Source organism: Panthera tigris, chromosome F2 (assembly GCF_018350195.1).
Source record: "Panthera tigris isolate Pti1 chromosome F2, P.tigris_Pti1_mat1.1, whole genome shotgun sequence".
NCBI classification, from domain to species: Eukaryota; Metazoa; Chordata; class Mammalia; order Carnivora; family Felidae; genus Panthera; species Panthera tigris.
Genome location: NC_056676.1, coordinates 64,533,699 through 64,555,512, shown reverse-complemented (window position 1 = coordinate 64,555,512; position 21,814 = coordinate 64,533,699). Strand labels below are relative to the sequence as shown.

The 21,814-nt window shown below is 41.0% G+C and overlaps 1 protein-coding gene across 1 annotated transcript; it reads left to right on the top strand.

Annotated features, from left to right (window-relative positions):
- The first annotated feature begins 4,345 nt into the window (after positions 1-4,345).
- On the top strand, positions 4,346-21,555 carry HAS2 (hyaluronan synthase 2). The gene is made up of 3 exons (XM_007075592.2): positions 4,346-4,972; positions 18,215-18,316; positions 20,162-21,555. Exons 1-3 carry the CDS (start codon positions 4,346-4,348, stop codon positions 21,089-21,091), a joined length of 1,659 nt encoding a protein of 552 aa, XP_007075654.1. The 3' UTR covers positions 21,092-21,555.
- Positions 21,556-21,814: the final 259 nt, after the last annotated feature.

Here is a 21,814-nt window from a genome sequence, read left to right as displayed (position 1 = left end):
GTGCTCACTCTCTCTCTCAAAATAAAGAAAAACTTAAAAAAATAAAATAATTAAAAGAAAAAGAAAGAAAAAAAACCCTTTAGGATGAGGGGTATTAAGGGTTCAACATATATTCATTGCCACTGCAGTAAAGAAAGGAGAGGGACCCACCCAAGTGCAAAAGGACTTACTCATTTATTCAAAATATATTTATTGTATGCCTACTATGCGCCAGCCTCTGTCTTTGGTACAAGAACACACAGTTGATTGAGATAATCAAGTCCCTGTAGCCAGAGAACGTACACAGGGCTAGTTAGAAAATCAAGTGTGGTCCGGGGAGAGTGACAGGGAGTGAAGAGAAGGTAGGGTGGAGGAGACATTTTAGAAGAGAATGGTAAGCTGAGACCTCTCTGAAGAGACATCCCTTAGTTCTAACTCTGTAGCCTTTCCCAGATGCTGATGACTAATTTGAATTCACTTCCTCTTTTTCCCCAAATCTAAAACAGAAGGACCACTTTATGAAGCTTTGGGAACTCAGTTCTCACCCCTGCACCCCTTAGTGCCATGGGAGCGGCTGTCATTCCAGCTCATCCCACCTTGCCTTCTGGTTAATAGAAAGAATAGGAGGAAGAAAGGCTCCGTTATCCATTGACCTATAGAGTCCTACTTGGGGTATGTGAGCTCACAGCAAGGCTTCTATCTGCTCTGCAGGTGGAACAATGAATGTAGCAGTGCCTTTCTTAAGGTAAAGCAGGATTTTGGCTGTAGGCGGTAGTAACATGCTGGTGCATAGATGGAACCACCAGCTTTCTCTGGGATAACCCCATTCTCTGTCCCTTTTAGCTGCATCCACGCAGAAAAGTCTAAGAACCCAGAAATCTCTGCGTGTCGGCTAATCTTGTATCTGTACCTGAGTGTCAGTGCCCCGTTTTCCATAATAACGGGAAAGAGTTTTCTACCTTGTCCTTGCACAACATGTTTTATTAGCCGGAAACAAAAGGAAGCTGCCGGTTTTGTCATGACAAATCAAATCTATTCAGCAAATATTTACTGAGAGTACTGTAACCTGGCTCTATGCTACCATGCGGCTCCTACTTCTGGTTTTGAGACTGTTACTTAAGTACTTAGAGTCTTGGTTTCCTCATCCTATGTGTATGTTATTTGTAACATGAGATTAAGAATACATTTATCACCTAAAGTAGTTAGGATTAAATGGGATCATGCCATTCAATAAGACAGACAATACTTAGCCCACTGCCTGGAACCTAATGAATGGTGAATAAACGTTAGCAGATATAACAACGAGGTCAATGACGATGCTGATGCATCAAGTTACATGAATTCATTCAGCAAATATTTACTGAATACCACCAGTAAGCCAGGCAGGGTTTTATGTCCTTGGGGCACATTAGCAAAAGTAGGTTTAGAAAAATCTGTTGACTTTGTGGAACTTACATTAGGGTGCATCAATCTATTCTTTACGCTTGATTTGGCTTAGAATTCTGTGAAGACTGGTACTGGTGAATAATTGGTATCCAATCAAATAGCAGCTTAAAAATCAATTGAAGTTTGATGTGGGCAAAAAAATAATTAAAATAAAATCCAACTTCTATGTTTTACATACTTACGGAAGGTAGATTCCTAAGTCGTCTCTCTCTTTAGCAGTAAACTCTTATGCTCCAGGACGGAACTACCGTATTTTCCAATTGAACAATGAAGCCATATGTCTGAGGAGAGTTTGCTTATGAAGCAGAGTATCTGAATTGAGGATTGTCTCAGAAAGTCTCACACATATGGTGCCCATATCTATGCAATTGCCCAGGGGAGATGATAAAGAAACACACACTGTGTGTCACTCCTTGAGATCAATGTATTCCCTCCGTAAAGTTGGCTCTGAAAATGTGCCTTTTGCCCTTTGGCCTGTACTGACATATGCTGCATGTGTCTTACCGGGCAATAATACGATACATCTCAGAAGTAGACAGGTTCAGTTTTAACCAGGCTGCTGCAGTGTACTGGCAACTTTTCCCAGGCTTCAAAGGGACATTCTGTAGACTCCTATGATGTCAGAGGGTGTTCCCCCTCCAGCTGTGGCCAACAGATGCTACGCAAACACTCTCTTTGTCCACGTGTGCTGATAAAAGCAAGGAAAATGTGAATAATGGAAAAGAACGGCAGGCAGTACTTTTGCTGGCTATGGCGATCTTGAACCCAAGCGAAGCACACACTTCGGCTTCTCCCTGGCTGAGCGTTGCAGTCCCCTTGAAATTTTTCACTCTTGTGAGAATGACTCACGTCTTGGAAACGACGAGTTCCAAGTCTGGTGCTCCCAGCACCTTTAGGCATTCGTTAAGGTGCCCGGTGGGAGTTTTCAGCATCCTGTCAGCTGTCTTAATTAACAAGGGATGCTGTGCTCTCTGGCCTCTCACTGGAACTGTTCCCCGGCACCGTGAACTTTCCATTGGTGTTGGGGTTCCCTTTATCAGCCTCCCAGGTTACATACTGTGATGTCCTGTAGAAGTGCTGGAAGGGGAGCACATCTGTGTTTGGTTGTTTTAGCTTCCTTGTTAGCTGATACTTTGTCTATTTTTTATTTTATTTAAATCCAAGTGAGTTAGCATATAGTGGAATGTCGATACTTTAAACTGGATTGTGTTTTGGCTTTTTTTTTTTTTAATTTTTTTTTCAACGTTTTTTATTTATTTTGGGGACAGAGAGAGAGACAGAGCATGAACGGGGGAGGGGCAGAGAGAGAGGGAGACACAGAATCGGAAACAGGCTCCAGGCTCCGAGCCATCAGCCCAGAGCCTGACGCGGGGCTCGAACTCACGGACCGCGAGATCGTGACCTGGCTGAAGTCGGACGCTTAACCGACTGCGCCACCCAGGCGCCCCTTGGCTTTTTAAAACCCTCTCAGAAACACTTTGATTTGGCTCCTCACCGCAGCTCTGTGAAGGGTCCCTGGCAAATATTATTATCTCCATTCAACAAAAGAAAATAACGTCCACAAGCTAGAATCCTGGTCTCCAGGCTGTTCTGCATTACCTCGGGTTGTCTTAGTTAGGGTGAGGTCAACTCCAAATTTTAAAACACACGGAGACTTGGGGAGAGTGGTGCTCTTGGAGAGACATGGAAGTTTGTGCCCTTTCCATACCCCCCTTTCAGCTGGCTGCTTCTGAGTAATGTCCTTTTATAATAAACCAGTAATCGAGCGGGTAAGCAGGTTTCCTGAGTTCTGTGAGCCACTCTAGCAAACTAACCAAACCCAGTGTGGGCAGGTCTTGGGAACCTCTGATTTAGAGCCAGTTGGTTAGAAGTACAGGTAACAACCTGGGCTTGGGACTGGTGTCTGAAGTTGGGGAGATGAGTGGCAGTCTTGTGGGACTGAACCCTTAACCTGTGGAGTCTGATGCTATTAGGGATGGTGTCAGAATTGAGTTAAATTGTGGGACACCCACTGTTGTCTGGAGAACTGTTTGTTGGGTGAGGAACCTCCTTTCCCTGACACGCTGGAGTTGGGTCCAGGAAAAGTTGGGCTGGAAAGAAAAACAAACTAACAAAAGTCTACCAGGTACCTCTTCTATGTTCAGCCTTGGAGATACTTTAGGAAATACAAAAAAATATATAGTTCTTCTCTACTCTGGTTGTTCAAAACCTTATTCAGAAGATACACAGACCATAGGGAGGAGTACAAAACTGGCTGTTATTAAGAGCTGAGATGTGTTTCAGGTCTAATGTATCACAGCTTTTTGTTTTTCAGCTTAGAAGCATCTTTTTATTTTTTGATTACTTTCTTCTTTTTAAGTTTTTTTGTATTACGGCTTTAAAAGGATGGGAAATTTACCTGTTGAAATGAAGCGTGATGCTCTTTCTTCCTTAACTTATTTTATTATTATTTTTTAAAGGTTTAGTTTTGAGAGAGTGTGCGTGTGTTTGCCCGAGCAATTCGGGGAGGGGCACAGAGAGAGGGAGACAGAGGCTCCAAAGCAGGCTCTGCGCTGACAGCAGAGAGCCAGATGTGGGGCTTGAACTCACGAACCGTGAGATCATGGCCTGAGCCGAAATTGGACACTTAACCGACTGAGCCGCCCAGGCTCCCCTAACACATTGTGCTTTTCGGTAGAGCCTCGCCACCGTCATCTCATTTGATCCTTGAAACGGCACTCTGAGGTCTACCAGAAGGACTTCCGTATCCCTGTTGTGCAAATGAGCAAACTGAGGTGCAGAAAGTCACTTAGCTAGTTAAGTGAGAAACTGAGGTTGGAGCTCCTGAGTGCTTCTAGTCCAACACTCCCCGTGAAACCATGTGTGTAACAAGTATGGGACAAGAGTGGTTAACCAAGAGTATCATTTGATTATATTACAGATGCATTGTGAGAGGTTTCTCTGTATCCTGAGAATAATTGGAACCACACTTTTTGGAGTCTCCCTCCTCCTTGGAATCACAGCTGCTTACATTGTTGGCTACCAGTTTATCCAAACAGATAATTACTATTTCTCTTTTGGACTGTATGGTGCCTTTTTAGCGTCACACCTCATCATCCAAAGCCTGTTTGCCTTTTTGGAGCACCGAAAAATGAAAAAATCCTTAGAAACGCCCATTAAATTGAACAAAACCGTTGCTCTTTGCATCGCCGCGTATCAAGAAGATCCAGACTACTTACGAAAATGTTTGCAATCTGTGAAAAGGCTAACCTACCCTGGGATTAAAGTTGTCATGGTCATAGATGGGAACTCGGAAGATGACCTTTACATGATGGACATCTTTAGTGAAGTCATGGGCAGGGACAAATCAGCCACTTATATCTGGAAGAACAACTTCCATGAGAAAGGTCCTGGTGAGACGGATGAGTCGCATAAGGAAAGCTCGCAGCATGTCACCCAGTTGGTCTTGTCCAACAAGAGTATTTGCATCATGCAAAAATGGGGTGGAAAAAGAGAAGTCATGTACACGGCCTTCAGAGCACTGGGACGAAGTGTGGATTATGTACAGGTAGGTTTCCGAATTCCTGCCAGGGCAAACATACATTTAAATAAAGCAGCTTTTGTGTCTCTCCAGGCATATGCTATAGCCCATCCTTGTCCCTCTGAACACAGTACTCCTTTCAGTTCATTTGAAAACCGCGTGACTGTTGAAAGCACATTTTGAAAGCGAGGAAAAAAAAAAATCTTGTGAAACTGTTAAAGACTATCTACGAAAATGCTGAACTTACGCAGTGTTATTGGTTGGAAATTGAGATTATTTTGAACAGGAGACCCTTCCTTCCTTCTCTCCCCCTCCCTTACCTTCTCTGCCCCCTTGGTTCTGCCAAGTCAAATCCAACGTCATTTTCCACAGTCTTAAAATCCCCAGACCTTGTACGAAAATAGTGTCTGCCGAGCAGAAGGGTCTTGAGAAAATCTGCAGGCTCAAGGGATGGCTATAAAACGTTTTTCACGGAGACTGGGCAAAATGGGGGTGGTGAGAACAATTTTGATTTTTAAAGGGTAAGGCATTCAAAGCTGGGAGACAGAAGGAGAAGGAAAATGAAAAAGGGAGAAAAACAAACACACACAAAAACCCTTCCCAGAGCAAAATCGAAGTAATGTTTATTTCACTCCCCAAACAGCATTACCTCACTCACTGCACTTGACCTTTGAAAGCGTTTGTGATGGTGTTTGCTTGCATGAAAATGAGACAGGCTGTGTCTGTCATTAATTCCCTGACTGCTCTGCTTGCTCCAGGATTTCTCCCCTCCTAGTTCTCACTGAAGCTTTCTTTAGAATGTTAGTAGGGTCCCTGTGCGTTTTCTAACTGCAATTTTCTTGCAGATACTTCAGTTAAATTTTGGCCATGATGATACGGAGAAGGGAGAAATGTTTGCAGTTTAAGAGAATCCATTGGGACACTCTCCCAATCTCTAATCAGTGAAATCCGACTTTTCAGAAGACCCATCATATACTTTAGGGTCCCTGATTGTCACAAGGTCATGCCCAGTGGGATGGCATGCTCTGTGTGATTGGGGGAGAATGGGCACCGGCTTCAGAGTCAGCTGGATGACCCGCCTGGAGCAGGACCACCTTTCCAAGCCTCAGTTTCATGGAGAGAATAAGCCAGTCTCACAAAGGGTTTGAGATTACCACGGGGTTAATTCTGGTTACTATCTGAGGAGTTTTGAGGCATTGTTTTTTCCACTCAGTTGGTACCAATCTGCATATTAATCTCTTCTAGGGAGTTGATAGAGTTTCACTCCCAAGTTTCTCCTAATTTCTAGAATGTTCACAATCGAGGTACTTTTAGTTAACTCAGGACATTTTTATGTATTTTCATAGTGTAACTTCAGGCCCAGATAGAGGATGAAATGATCCTTTTAAAGGAAGTGATGGGATGGCTGGGGAATTTACAGAGGGTTTGAAGACTGAAGCCTAAAATGAAGAAACATGTTTTGATATTTTGCCTTTAATTCTAGTTAAAACAATTGCTACATTTGTCGTTTCTAATCAAGATGTCATTGTGTGGGTTTTCTTTTTTCTTCTCTCTTTTTTTTTTTAAGCCTGTTCCTCCCAAAGCCTCTTCTTCCATCATTCCTGTGTTGAACTTTGTTTGTATCCTTGACAACTTGACATTGTGCCTGACCAGGACAAAATAATACAAGCTATGGAATGTTAGCATGGGCTCCTTGCTAGAACCCTAATCAGGCTTGAGAACTTTCCTTCCATCAGGCTGAGGCCTCCAAATAGACTAACCTGAGCATCAGTTGTTAACTGGGCCCTAAATCCTGCTAGAATTCTCTATCCATTCCAAATGTTCAAGGGGACTGACACAAGAGTAGAAAACCATTTGGCATTCTGAAATCAGGTGATTTCATCCTGCCATTCCTCATCAAAATCCCCAATTTTTAGCCATGTGTGTTCTATAAAAGTGGAAACATTATAACAGTCAAACCAGTACATTCTCACCATCCATTCTTTCTTTTTTTTTACTATTTTATTTTATTTTATTTTTCAATATATGAAATTTATTGTCAAATTGGTTTCCAAACAACACCCAGTGCTCATCCCAAAAGGTGCCCTCCTCAATACCCATCACCCACCCTCCCCTCCCTCCCACCCCCCATCAACCCTCAGTTTGTTCTCAGTTTTTAATAGTCTCTTATGCTTTGGCTCTCTCCCACTCTAACCTCTTTTTTTTTTTCCTTCCCCTACCCCATGGGTTTCTGTTAAGTTTCTCAGGATCCACATAAGAGTGAAAACATATGGTATCTGTCTTTCTCTGTATGGCTTATTTCACTTAGCATCACACTCTCCAGTTCCATTCACGCTGCTACAAAGGGCCATATTTCGTTCTTTCTCATTGCCAGGTAGTACTCCATTGTGTATCTAAACCACAATTTCTTTATCCATTCATCAGTTGATGGACATTTAGGCTCTTCCCATAATTTGGCTATTGTTGAGAGCGCTGCTATAAACATTGGGGTACAAGTGCCCCTATGCATCAGTCCTCCTGTATCCCTTGGGTAAATTCCTAGCAGTGCTATTGCTGGGTCATAGGGTAGGTCTATTTTTAATTTTCTGAGGAACCTCCACACTGCTTTCCAGAGCGGCTGCACCAATTTGCAATCCCACCAACAGTGCAAGAGGGTTCCCGTTTCTCCACATCCTCTCCAGCATCTATATATAGTCTCCTGATTTGTTCATTTTGGCCACTCTGACTGGCGTGAGGTGATATCTGAGTGTGGTTTTGATTTGTATTTCCCTGATGAGGAGCGACGTTGAGCATCTTTTCATGTGCCTGTTGGCCATCCAGATGTCTTCTTTAGAGAAGTGTCTATTCATGTTTTCTGCCCATTTCTTCAATGGGTTGTTTTTCGGGTGTGGAGTTGGTGAGCTCTTTATAGATTTTGGATACTGGCCCTTTGTCCGATATGTCATTTGCAAATATCTTTTCCTATTCCGTTGGTTGCCTTTTAGTTTTGTTGGTTGTTTCCTTTGCTGTGCAGAAGCTTTTTATCTTCATAAGGTCCCAGTAATTCATTTTTGCTTTTAGGCAAGGCATCCCCTTGCCTTTGGGGATGTGTCGAGTAAGAGATTGCTACGGCTGAGGTCAGAGAGGTCTTTTCCTGCTTTCTCCTCTAGGGTTTTGAAACTCACCATCCATTCTGACTGACCCAGGGTCTGAGAGTTGCAAAGCAGAAGCCACAGAAAGACCAAGGAGAGAGGTTCAAGGATGTTGGCTACTAAGCATTACAAGTGACTGAATGTGGAGAGCAGATTGGCTACAGAAGGAAGGAAGTGAAGTTTAGGTGCTCATACACAAGAGAGAATGGGGGCTGGGGCAGAAATAGGACCGTCTGCTCACATCCTTGCTACCCTGGCTGAAGACACTGCTTAGCTGGGCAGAGATGGCGCCGATGATTGTTTTTCTCAGATGTGGCTGAATCTTTGCACTGGCTGGTTCGCTTCACTTCGTCTTTTTTTTTAAGTTTATTTATTTATTTGAGAGAGGGAGAGAGAGAGAGAGAGAGAGCGCGCGCGCGCGCGCGCGAGAGAGAGAGAGAGAGAGAGAGAGAGAGAGAGCGCGAGAGCGCATGCATGCGGGGGAGGGGAAACCCAAGCAGCCTTCGCGCTGTCTGTACAGAGCCCAATGCGGGGCGCTATCTCAGAATCAGGAGTCGAACGCTTAACGGACTGAGCCACCCAGGCGCCCCTCCATGACCCTTTTAGCAGGAGAAAAGGAAGACTAAATTATTCAAAATAGTAGAGTTGACCCTTGTTATTCATGGAGTCTGTATTTGTAAATTACCCTACTCATTAAAATGTAGTTGTAACCCCAAATCAGTACTTGGCTGCGCTTTTGTGATCATTTTGAGACGTGCAGAACAGCAAGAAATTTGATTCACCTGATGTTCATGTTCCCAACTGAGGTCAAAGAAGACTGTGCTCTGCCTTTTTCAGCTTTTATACTGTAAACAAGTAACTTCTTCATAATGTATTTAGTTAGTATTATGTTTTTCACATTGTTGTGCTTTTTGTTGGTGATGTAGCTGTTTAAAATGCCCCCCCAAGTGTAGTGCTGAAGTGCTTGCTGTCTAGTGTTCCTGAGCACAAAGCTATGATTGCCTTATGGAGAAAATGTATTTCTTAGGTGGGCTTTGTTCAGGCATCAGGTACAGTACCTTTGGCCCTAAATTCACTGTTAATGATTCAAATACATATAGTAAGATGTATTTAAATGGGAACACAAATAACACAGTTATTTATTAGGTATTGATTTATTAGGTATTGATTTATTAGGTATTTATTAGGTATTGATCAGTAGACAAAGATGTGACCAGAGCCTCAGAGGAACCTAACCTTATATTTCTGCTAGAAGCCATTTTTTTTTTTTTTGGTGTTCTCTACATCAGTGTTCATGGAAACTTCGTGGAACATAACTACCCTGAATCATGAGAATTGACAAGTATGTATGTAGTATTTGCTTGGTTCCCGTATTGTATGGGAAGCCTGAACTATTCTGAGGGCCAATGTTGAGAATGTTCTATGTCTTTTTATATCATTCATTTTAGAGGATAAGATTGGAGCACAGTGAAATAGGAATGGGACATCTGAATTCCAGACTTGAATCTGTTGTTTTCTTGCTATGGGCCTCAGCTGGTAGAACAGATGATCTCCGAGATCATTCCCAGCTCGGAACTCTAACTCAGTACAGTTTTTTTTTTGTTTTTGTTTTTTTGTTTGTTTTTCAGTACAGTTTTAATTTCTCTGACATTTTTAACAGTTACTATCATATTTTTCACTTTCATTTGGTTTAGTTTTTTAAGATTTTATTTTCAAGTAATCTCTACAGGCAACATGGGGCTCGAACTCACAACCCTGAGATCAAGAGTCACACACTCCACCGACTGAACCAGCCAGACATCCCTCACTTTGATTTTTAGTACGCCCTTTCTCCCCAATTTGGGCTCTTGAATGTAAGCCCTGAGTTAAATGCTACCATTATGGGACTTCCTGATTCCCTTCTTTAGAATGAGAATTCCAGCCATTTGGAATAAGGGTGTTTCTTGGCTTCAGCCTTAGAGGTGACAACATTTGGTTTCCCACGTTCCCAGCTGTCTTGTCACCTTTGTTTTACACCTTCTATGACTTTCACTCATGTTTAAGCCTTCCTAAAAAGAAAAGAGAATGACCAAATGACTCCTTTTTTAACCTTAATGTTTTGAATAGATTCTAGGTTGACCAAAGTCAGTAAGTATTTTACAACAACTTGGGTAATTCATTCTCCCAAGGAAGGTATATATCTTCCTAATTCTTTTAAAAAAGAGCAACAGAGAAGGGCCAAATTGCTTAGATGTCTATGATACAGAGGCTTTCCACTGGATGGATTTGAGATCCTTTGTCATAAACTCAATTGGTGTAGGAGAGGGTAATCTTCCTTATCCTGCCTCCTTCTCATAAAAGAATGATGATTTTTTCATTGAGGGTATTTTTTTTTCTGGAATGGTTTTACTGCTAAATTTCAAAGTGTGTTTTTAACTCTAAAATTCTTTAATTTTATGATTTTGTATTTGCCACTGAATCTGAGGCTGGTAAATTTAGCTATAGACTTACTTGTAAATTCCATTTACCCCAAATCCAAGTAAATAGAAAATCAAGATTTTTAAAAATTGAAAGTATGATGCAATATTGATAAAGTCCTAGAAGTTGGTTATGATAAAATTAATTACCATCCATCATAAGCTTTTGAGTGACCTTGTTGGTTATATGAGAAATTTTAAATTGTGTGCAATATCCTATTTTTGTGAAGGTTATTTTCCATCCTAATTTTTTGGTCTCCCCTATCTCCTGCATGTATGTGGTTCCACCCAAATTATGTACTTCTTTTCAGCAGATAATTCAGTTTTCAAGTTGAGATTTGAAAAATAAAATTCTGTCTTCTACATTTATGTACTTCCGAAACCAAAGAATATGTTCCCATTTTAAATAGTATCACATGCATTAGGTTCAATGTCAATGAGATATGAAGTCAAGATGCAACAAACATTTTTTTAAGTTTTAATGGGTCCAGGGTCTACCCTTTGCTATATAGGATGAATTTTCCCACAATAGAATGTACTTTCCCCAAAGGTACATTCAAGGCTATAAAGGAATCATAATCGGCTGCAAACTGCTCTCTAATTTTTTAATTTTCTCTAGTAAACAACCCAGTGTAAGGACTTTTACATTGCCTGCTCAGAATTGAGTTTGCTGAACTTAAGTTTATTGGGTATTGGACTAGGTAGGGATTGGTTCCCTGCTCTCCCGGTGAGTCATCACTTATTTACAGTGATTGTACGAAGGACCCCTTCTCTCATTGGATTAGTGTCCTTAGTGGGTGGCTCTGTGTTTGGTTTGTCACTTCTGGTTTTGGTTCGTCACTTTATGTCTTCCTTTTATTGAGCATTTACTATGAGTTAGCCAATATTAAGTGCTTTACATACGTGATCGAACTAAATTACCAATATAACAAACTTCAGGTGGATGTGATTATCCATAGTTTTCACCTGAGAGGTGGAGGCTTAGGAAAGTGAGGTAAGGACACTACAGTCAACAAGCTAGTCCAAGTTTATATAAACTTGGTGAATGGTGGATTGAGACAGATCTGTTTAGTTCCAATATTTGCATGGTGCTTTCTCTTCTTTCAATAGTGTGTTTACTCTGGTATTATACTGTTAAGAGTTCAAGGAAACTGGCATCATCTTGTGTTTGCTAGTAAATAACTATTTGTAAATTTTGTTGTTGTTGTTCTGGCCTACCCCTTTTCACTAGATAAATGTCCCCAGGGAAAGGAGAGTGAGGGAGACTTTCCATTTACTTTGTGGTAAAGCTGTGTCAGGAAAGCTGGTAGCAGGGTCATGACCAAGAGTAAATTCCACACACTATAGAAAAAAATAGTCTCACTGGGTCAAGGTTAAGATGAAGGGTCAAGCCTTGCAAGCAGGCAAAGGATAAAAGCAGTAGCAACAGAAGGGGTCCTGATTTATTTTCAACCTGTTTCCTCATTGAAGGCAGCCAGAGTAATTAAGATTTCCTCTTAATCTGTGTAGCTCTCAGTGCCCTTTGAAGTGGTATGGGGCTCAAGTTGGGGGTGGGGAGATCCACCAGGCAGTCTGAAAGGAAACACGTTCAAAAAAGTGAAACATGGAGACTTGACATTTTAGACTTGGGTCTTAGAATTTGAACAGCATTTGGTAGAATAGGTAACAATGTTTCTTTCTTTCTTTCTTTCTTTCTTTCTTTCTTTCTTTCTTTCTTTCTTTTCTTTCTTAATTTCTTTCTTTCTTTCTTTCTTAATTTCTTTCTTTCTTTCTTAATTTCTTTCTTTCTTCTTTCTTTCAGTTCTATTTATTTTTTTTAAGTTCTATTATTTTTGAGAGAGAGCATGAGCAAGGGAGGGGCAGAGAGAAAAAAGAGAATCCCAAGCAGGCTCCGTACTGTCAGCATGGAGCCCGATGTAGGGCTCAGACCTACCAAAAGTGAGATCATGACTTGAGCCAAAATCAGGAGTCAGACGCTGAACCGACTGAGCCACCCAGGTGCCAGGTAACACTATTTCTAAAGGAGATTTTTGTTTAAATTATAGTGAGGTAGATTAAGATCAGTGAGATAAATTGGAATGAATTTATAGTCTAATAACTTACGTAATAAACTATACACTAATCGTTTGTAACTGGATTATAGATAGTTGCAGACACATTTGAATTTGTTCATTGGGATAAGACATCCTTGATATGTAATCAGTTCCCATGGTCATTTTAGAGATTCTTTACTGAGCCATCTCTTTGTGTTAAGGATTGTCATAATCCCTGAGGTTATGGGTTTACTTAGAGAGTATAAAAGTGTAAAGCTTATTACCTTAAACTAATAATACACTTCTCTACAGTCCTTTGTAAATTTACAAGGTACTTTGATATGCAGTGTCTCACTCCAGTACCATGATGATGGTAAGTGGCTTGTTAAAGGTCACAGAAGTAGTGAGAAACAGGACCCAAGACTTAATTGACGCTTCTTGATTCTGAGGGCATTTATCCTTATAATAGGCACAACTTGACAAAAGGAAAAAAAAAACTACTTTATTAATGTTTCACACTTTTTATGCAGTTACTGTTCTTTATAACACATGACGATGGAGGCATTGGGGATTTTTTTTTTATTTTATTAAACGTTTGTTTATTTTTGAGACAGAGAGAGACAGAGCATGTAGAGGGGAGGGGCAGAGAGAGAGGGAGACACAGAATCTGAAACGGGCTCCAGGCTCTGAGCTGTCAGCACAGAGCCCGACGCGGGGCTCGAACTCACGAGCCGTGAGATCATGACCTGAGCCGAAGTCGGACACTTAACCGACTGAGCCACCCAGGCGCCCCAGGATTTTTTTTTTAATCCACTAGAATTAAGATTGGGCTTAGAATGTATTTAATCTCAACTTAAAAAAAATTTATGAAAGAGAACCCTCCCCCTGCAACCAATTACTTTAGTCCCACGGTTGGCAAACTCTGCTTGTAAAAGGTCTGATAGTAAATATTAGGTTTTGCAGGCCATATGGTCTCTATTACAACTATTCAACTTTGCTGTTTTAGTGTGAAAACAGCCATAGATGACATGAAAATGAATATGCTTGAGTTCCAATACAACTTTATTTATGGACACTGGGATTTGAATTTCATAGAACTTCCATGTGCCACAAAATACTATTTTTTAATTTTTTCAATTATTTTAAAAGGTAAAAGCCATTTTTAGCCCACAGGCCCTAACAAAACAGGTGGCAGTCTAGACTTGGCTTGAAGACCTAAGATCGTCAACCCCTGGCTTATTTATTTATTTTTTTAATTTTTAAAAATGTTTTATTTATTTTTGAGAGAGAGAAAGAGACAGAGAGAGCAGAGGAAGGGCAGAAAGAGAGGGAGACACAGAATCTGAAACAGGCTCCAGGCTCCCAGCTGTCAGCACCAAGCCTGACACAGGGCTCGAACTCACAAGTCAGTCGTGAGATTGTGACCTGAGTGCGAGTAGGAAGTAGGATTCTTAACCAACTGAGCCACCGAGGCATCCCATCAACCCTGGTTTAGATAGGAAGGAAAGGGGAGGGTGTTCCTTCTTGACTGCACTGGGGAAGGATGAAGACGGAGGGACGATGATCTTATGCACTTTAGTTGGATTCTGTGGTTAAGACTGAGGTGGCTGGTTCCTCCCAAATATGTCTTTTCGCCTTGACACTTTCCCACTCGTTTTAGTGAAAACTTTGCTTCATTTCCATAACTCCTAGTGAGAAATCCTATGACTAGTGATGATGTGGTTTAAACAAATTACAGTTGAGACATTCAGTGTGGACAGTGAGGTGTTTTGATTTGTTCTCTAATTGTTTCCTGTGTGCACATCATGGCCTGTAGTTTGTCCCCAGGTGAGGTCAAGCTCTGCGTCAACTGGTGTTTGTCCTCCACCGTTTCTAGCCTAGAGCTAAATAGCCAACATTTATGAAATCACATACTTATTATTAATTGGTGGGGAGACAACTAGAAAGCCTGTTCCCACTCTACGGATTTTCAGAGGGACTAAAGTTACACTCTTGATATACTAATAAATACAAACTATTAGGTCGATGAACATACATACTGACTGTCATAAGTGATGGCTTTCTAGCTGGCATTCTGTCACCAAATAGCATCCAGAAGTTGGACCTCTTTTTTTCCTTTCTCCTCTTTTTAATATGGAACGCTTCACCTTGCGTGTCCTCCTTGCTCCGGGCCATGCTCGGCTCCTCTGTAGTGTTCCACGCTTCATTTATGTGCTCCTGAAGCACCTAACAGAAATCGAACTTCTTTAAAGCTCTTTGATCCTGCCACTGCAAACCCCTTCCCAGGAGATTTCTGGGAGCTTTCCCTTCTGACACAGTTAAACCCACCAGAACAGTCTCTCTCGGAGAACTGCTGGCTCTTTGCAGTTGGAAAGTGGGAGGGGCAGGACCAATTTAAACATTCAGAGCCTCAGAAGTGTGGTTCAAGGTCATTTCAAAGGGGCGGTTCCCTTGGCTCGCCCCTGCTCACAAGCAGGCGGAGTGACTTGCGCATTAATTCTAGATTGCCCCTTCCTGTTGTTTTTAGTCTTATTTTAGCTTTCTGGTTTTACCTTTCCCAGCCTGAGTCAGTAGAGGTGGGTGTGGCCATAAGCTCAGGATGCTGGAGCTAAAGGTTGGGTCGAACTCTTGCCCCCACCCTTCTACCCGTATTACAGGCGGGACAGGCTTGCAGCCATCCATGTACAAGCTAGTGGTAGACCAGGCACTCAGAGAGGCAAAAACGTCACTTTGGCTGAAATTTGTTTAGGCTGCTTCTGAGGCTTGCGTCCAAACCCAAGTATTAGTAAAATCCTACTTTCTACATTGAAAAACTAATGCCCAGCTCTTGCCTAGATAAAGTGAGATCATGCCGGACCAAAAGAGAATACTAAAAAACAAAACAAAACGAAACAAAATAAATGGTTTTATTGAGAAAATGAATGGTCCTAAATAACTAGAGTAAAATAAGAAATTCAGATGTTAACCCTAAAATTACTATGATTACCTAAATACAGAGAGATTATAACTGAATACCCTATATACTTCTTAATTTATAAGATTTTTTTAATGTTTATTTTTTGAGAGAGAGAGAGAGAGAGAGAGAGAGAGAGAGATCGGGCGCGTGCATGCATGCACGTGTTCTCGAGGTGGGGAGGGGCAGAGAGAGAGAGAGAGAGACAGAATCAGAAGCAGGCTCCAGGCTCTGAGCTGTCAGCACAGAGCCCGACATGGGCTCAAACTCACGAACTGCAAGGTCATGACCTGAACCAAAGTCGGACGCTTAAGCGGCTGAGCCTCCCAGGCACCCCATATAAGTTTCAATCATGCATTTAAATCGCTATTTTACCAACGTTATTCATTAATATATAATATATATATTTTTGAAAAAAATTTATACTTTTTTCAGAAAAAAATAGCTGTCAGTAAAGCTGAGACACATTTTTTAAAATGTTGAAATTCCTTAATTATATCAGGGACTCATGATAGAGAGAGAGGGAGAGAGAGGGAGAGAGAGAGAATCCCCTTTAACTCAAGACTTTATGCTTCTACAAATTATTTTCTAAATTTTTTTTTCCATTCCAAACTGGTATATGAAATCCCTACTATTTTAATAAAGTAGTATGGAGAACTGTAAAGATAATTACTTTTGGTGTAAATAAATAGGCTAAATATTGATTAAATCCATTCTGGTGAGTCAGACTTGATGGAAAAATAATGGAATTGCTGATAACACTCCAGTCTCTACTAATTATTTATTGTTTGGATGGGGTTGTGAAACTGGTTCATTACATGTCAACCTGATCCATTTTTATCTACTAGGCTTTGCTGTAGTCCGCAGAAAGGAATACCATGTCTTATTGGTATTAATCAGGGATGGGAAGGTGGGGGCACTTCTCTTATTTCTGGTTTTCTTTGATCATGTGGAAGAAGCTCTATCCACAGGTATAGCCTACCTGCGGGAAAGGTGGTAGCATTTCTCAGCTGTCTCACTCCTCCCTCCCTAAGAGAAGTGATTTAATCTGATTGGCGAGTCCAGGAGAAGGGAAGCTGGCTCCTTCTTACCCATTCCTTCTGGGAGTGGGTGGCCACCAAGGAGCTGGCATCGGCCAGACCTTTAGAAGGGCATGCACTTTATCTGTAAGAGGAGGCTGCCCGCACTTAGGTGCTGTTTGGACTTGATAAGTCTGTCTAATACTGGGAAATGTAATTAGGAAGGCTGCTATTCCACAGGGTATAAGCCCTGTGCTCTGTATCAGCTTTACGATGATACCAGGGATATTTTGGTTTCTCATCTCCCTTATTCTTCTGTTTCATTTTCCAGTTGGCTCAGAAATCAGGCTGGAAAGAAAAGTATTTGTAACCCAGCCCCCTTGGGCCTCCAACAGGAATGTTCGTCAGAGGTTCACTAATATAGACTAATCCCAATAATTTTCTTGAAGTCATAATTTGGTTTGGTTTCAGAATTGCTTTTTTGGACCCATATAAAGATTTAAAAAAATTTTTTTTGATCTTTATTTATTTTTGAGAGAGAGAGAGAGAGTACGAACAGGGGAGGAACAGAGAGAGAGAGGGAGACACAGAATCTGAAGCAGGCTCCAGGCTTTGAGCTCCGAGCTGTCAGCACAGAGCCCGATGCGGGGCTCAAACTCATGAACCACGAGATCATGACCTGAACCGAAGACGGACGCTTAACCAACTGAACCACCCAGGCGCCCCTGAAGATTGTTTGTTTGTTTGTTTTAATTTTTTTTTTAACATTTATTTATTATTGAGAGACAGAGAGACACAGAGCATGAGCAGGGGAGGGGCAGAGAGAGAGGGAGACACAGAATCCAAAGCAGGCTTCAGGCTCTGAGCTGCCAGCACAGAGCCCAACGTGGGGCTTGAACCCACAGACTGCGAGATCATGACCCGAGCTGAAGTCTGTCGCTTAACCAACTGAGCCACCCAGGCAACCCCCCTGAAGATTGTTTTTAAGAACAACTATTAGCAGGTCTAGAATGACTTCAGATAATTTACATTTGCTTTTATGTACAAAGGGCTGGATGAATACTTGATGCTTTTGGATAAAAAGGTGGTCTGCGGATATGCTACCTCCCTTTCTGATGCTGTGTCAGTTGCTAAGTCCTGCTCTTATGGGCAACTTGCTTCAGAACTATACGACCGAATGGAGGAGAATGGCTTTCCTGTCTTCTAGTTACCATATGAAGATAGGGAGGAAAGTCGCTGTTAAACATGCCTCCCTTTCAATACACTCTTAGGATTTTATGACCATCATTCAGACCTGAGGGATAAGTTGCCTAAAGGAAAAAAAAAACAAAAACAAAACCCATATATGGTGACCAACCCAGATGTCTACTAAATCCTGGAAAACTGGGATGTCACCTGGGAGATAAGACTTTCACTGCCATGATGAGGAACATCCATGGTAAACCAAGATGAGCTGGTTAGCCTACAAGACCTACCTAGCACGTCACTTCAGCTGTTCTAGCCAGCAATGCCATTTACTTCAATACTGAGCTCGTTCTTTGTATCGATTGTGACATAACGAACGGCCATCCCTTGCAATAAATAAGGCTGAAGACATAATATATATGCCCAATTTTGACTGTATTGACTACACTCCTACTTCTTCCTTTAACTCATTTTGTACCTTTTTCTTCACAGGTTTGTGATTCAGACACCATGCTTGACCCTGCGTCATCTGTGGAAATGGTAAAAGTTTTAGAAGAAGACCCTATGGTCGGAGGTGTCGGGGGAGACGTCCAGGTGTGTAAGCCTTCACTTTTGGCATGAGTCGCTTTTAGTTATACTCTTACTCGTTGATTCATTGAACACGTATTTATTACACACCAAACTGTCTGCCAGATGTGGCTTTTGGTGCTAGAGACACATTAGTATGTGCCTTGACCCACTTTATTGCCTCTTTCCTTTCCTAAATTGAAAAAAAGAATTAGGATTTCTTTGTTTAACCCTGGAATGTAACCCTTGTTTGCTGTGGCTGATAAGTGATATATATTTAATTTAAATGTGTAATGATTTCTACCGTATCTTCTTGAACCATAACTTAATGTTCTGGTAAAATCTGATGTTAGAGTTCATTTAGCTGTGAAGGTAAAAAAAAAAAAAAAAAAAAAAGGAAGAAGGGCAGATGATGGATTCTATATTTTATACCTATGTATTTAAAAGCTGGTCAATATATGCTTGATTAAAAATCCAAATTGGAATACAAAGAAAGAAAAGAGAAGAAGCGAGTCAAATTTATACTGGTAAGAAAGGCAAAGGAATAATTAATAAGTGGATTTTCTGATTAGATTTATTTCCCACTATTTTTTTTTTGTTTTGAGAGGGAGGAGGGGCAGAGGGAGAGAAACAGAGAGGGAGAATCTTAAGTAGACTCCAATCATGAGCCGGAATCAAGAGTCGGCTGCTTAATCAACTGAGCCACCCAGGTGTCCCCCTGGTAATTCTCTTTATTTCCCAGTATTTGCTATAAGTGGAGGAACAGGTAAACAAATATTAATGAAGGCTACTTGGAATATGTGGGATTGGAAATGAATATATATGTGAATATGTGAAAATATGTGAAGATTAAAATGAGTGCTTTGTAGGGGCTCCTACGTGGCTCAGCCGGTTAAGCGTCCAATTCTTGGTTTCCGCTCAGGTCATGATCTCACAGTCTCATGAGTACAAGCCCCACTTCGGACTCTGTGCTGACAGCGGGGAGCCTGCTTAGGATTCTCTCTTTCCCTCTCTCTCTGCCCCTCCCCCACTTGCACTCTCTCTGTCTCAAAATAAATAAATAAACTTAAAAAAAATGAGTGCTTTGCAAACACGTGATCAGATTTTGGCAAAAGGTGAGAAGCACGTGGAAACTTGACTTTACAATTTGGGTTCTGCGTTGCTGTATAACCCATTTTACACATGGATGGTGACACTGAAGGCAAAGACAATGCCTGGAACAGACAAAGAAACAGCCTGGTGATAAAAGAGGAAGCATGCAAAATCTAGATGAGAACTGAACAAAACTGAGATGAAAGAAAGAATTTAGAAATATTGCCAAGAAAAAGCTGCTAATTTTCAGTAGCTTTTGCATAGAGCATTATTTCAGGATTTAAGTTTTGGGGAAAGGCCAGAACAAACAATTTATCACTGGCATTGTGTAAAAGAGAGAAGGAAGGAGAAGGAAAATTAATAGAATTGAATGAGTTGGAAATTAACCAGAACAGGAGAGAAGAGGACTTAAAAACCTTCAAATCTTAGATGGTAGGAAAGAGTGGGAAACTTTAGGATCCGAGAACTAAAGCCTAAAAATATTATAGCATAACAACAAGAAGGACAAAAAGCAGCAAAAAGAGGAGAGAGTCATGAAGTAGAAAAACTATTGCTCATCAAGGAGTCCCAATGCATGGACACAATTGATCAGACTAATCTAGTAACATAGGATCAGAGAAAATAAAAGATAACTGTGTCAAAATGAAGAAGGATGCTTCATAGGAGGATCAAATAACACACTTCGCGCTAGGCAGTAACCTCACAACAGCACAGATTTTGTTGGTATTTTAGCTAAGGCTTACCTTTATTCTTTTTTTTTTTTTTTTTTCCTTCTTGCAGATTTTAAACAAGTATGATTCCTGGATCTCCTTCCTCAGCAGTGTGAGATACTGGATGGCTTTTAACATAGAAAGGGCCTGCCAGTCTTATTTTGGGTGTGTCCAGTGCATCAGTGGGCCTCTGGGAATGTACAGAAACTCCTTGCTGCATGAATTTGTGGAAGACTGGTACAATCAGGAATTTATGGGCAGCCAATGTAGTTTTGGTGACGATCGGCATCTAACGAACCGAGTGCTGAGTCTGGGCTATGCAACAAAATACACAGCTCGATCCAAGTGCCTTACGGAGACACCTATAGAATATCTGAGATGGTTAAACCAGCAGACCCGTTGGAGTAAGTCATACTTCCGAGAGTGGCTGTACAATGCGATGTGGTTTCATAAACATCACTTGTGGATGACCTATGAGGCAGTTATCACTGGATTCTTCCCTTTCTTCCTCATTGCCACAGTAATCCAGCTCTTCTACAGGGGAAAAATTTGGAACATCCTCCTCTTCTTGTTAACTGTCCAGTTAGTAGGTCTCATAAAGTCATCCTTTGCCAGCTGCCTTAGAGGAAATATTGTCATGGTCTTCATGTCCCTCTACTCAGTGTTATACATGTCAAGTTTACTTCCCGCCAAGATGTTTGCGATTGCCACGATAAACAAAGCTGGGTGGGGCACATCTGGAAGGAAAACCATTGTTGTTAATTTCATAGGACTCATTCCAGTATCAGTTTGGTTTACAATCCTCCTGGGTGGTGTGATTTTCACCATTTATAAGGAATCTAAGAAGCCATTCTCAGAATCCAAACAGACCGTTCTAATTGTTGGAACGTTGCTCTATGCATGCTATTGGGTCATGCTTTTGACGCTGTATGTGGTTCTCATCAATAAATGTGGCAGGAGGAAGAAGGGACAACAGTATGACATGGTGCTCGATGTATGATCTCACGTTGTTTGACGTTTGCAGTCACACACGCAGACACACACAAAACCTTAGTTCCTCTTGTGGCATCAGATAGTGCCATCAAAGGAGACATATCACTGCTGCTGGGACTTGAACAAAGACATTTCTATGGGTTTATTTTGATTCTGCCAAAGTAAAACAAGACATCAATGAGAAGAAACTCAGAGTTTAACCTGTTATTTCTATGAAAATGGGAAACATTCTTTGTTTATGCACTTTTTCCTTACTGTACATCCGCCTAACAGTGTTTGCCCTATATACCTCACTAGCCATGCTTTATGTGGGTTATCATGGAAGAAAAGGATTTTGGAAACTCAAGGAAAAGTTCTTTCAACGTATACAACCTAACTTATGGACTGTGTTGATAGCTAATTTTTTTTTTTTTTTTTAGAAAGGATTTTCTGTTTAACTCTACCAAATGAAATGCCAAAGGAAATTTTAAAGGCCGTTGGCTGTGCTGTATTTTTATATAACTGTACTGTGTTTTAAAATTTTGTATGCCAATTTTTAAAGCAAATTTTGCATATTCTATATTTTACTTCTCTGCCAAAATACACCTGTTCTTTTTTATTATTATTAAAATAGGTTCTGAAAAAATTCATACTTAAAAAAAAAAAATCTACCCAAAATGTGAAGCTTGGTTGACTGATGTTGTTCATGATAGAAAGAATAAAATATTTCTCTCTCTCTCTCTACCTTTTA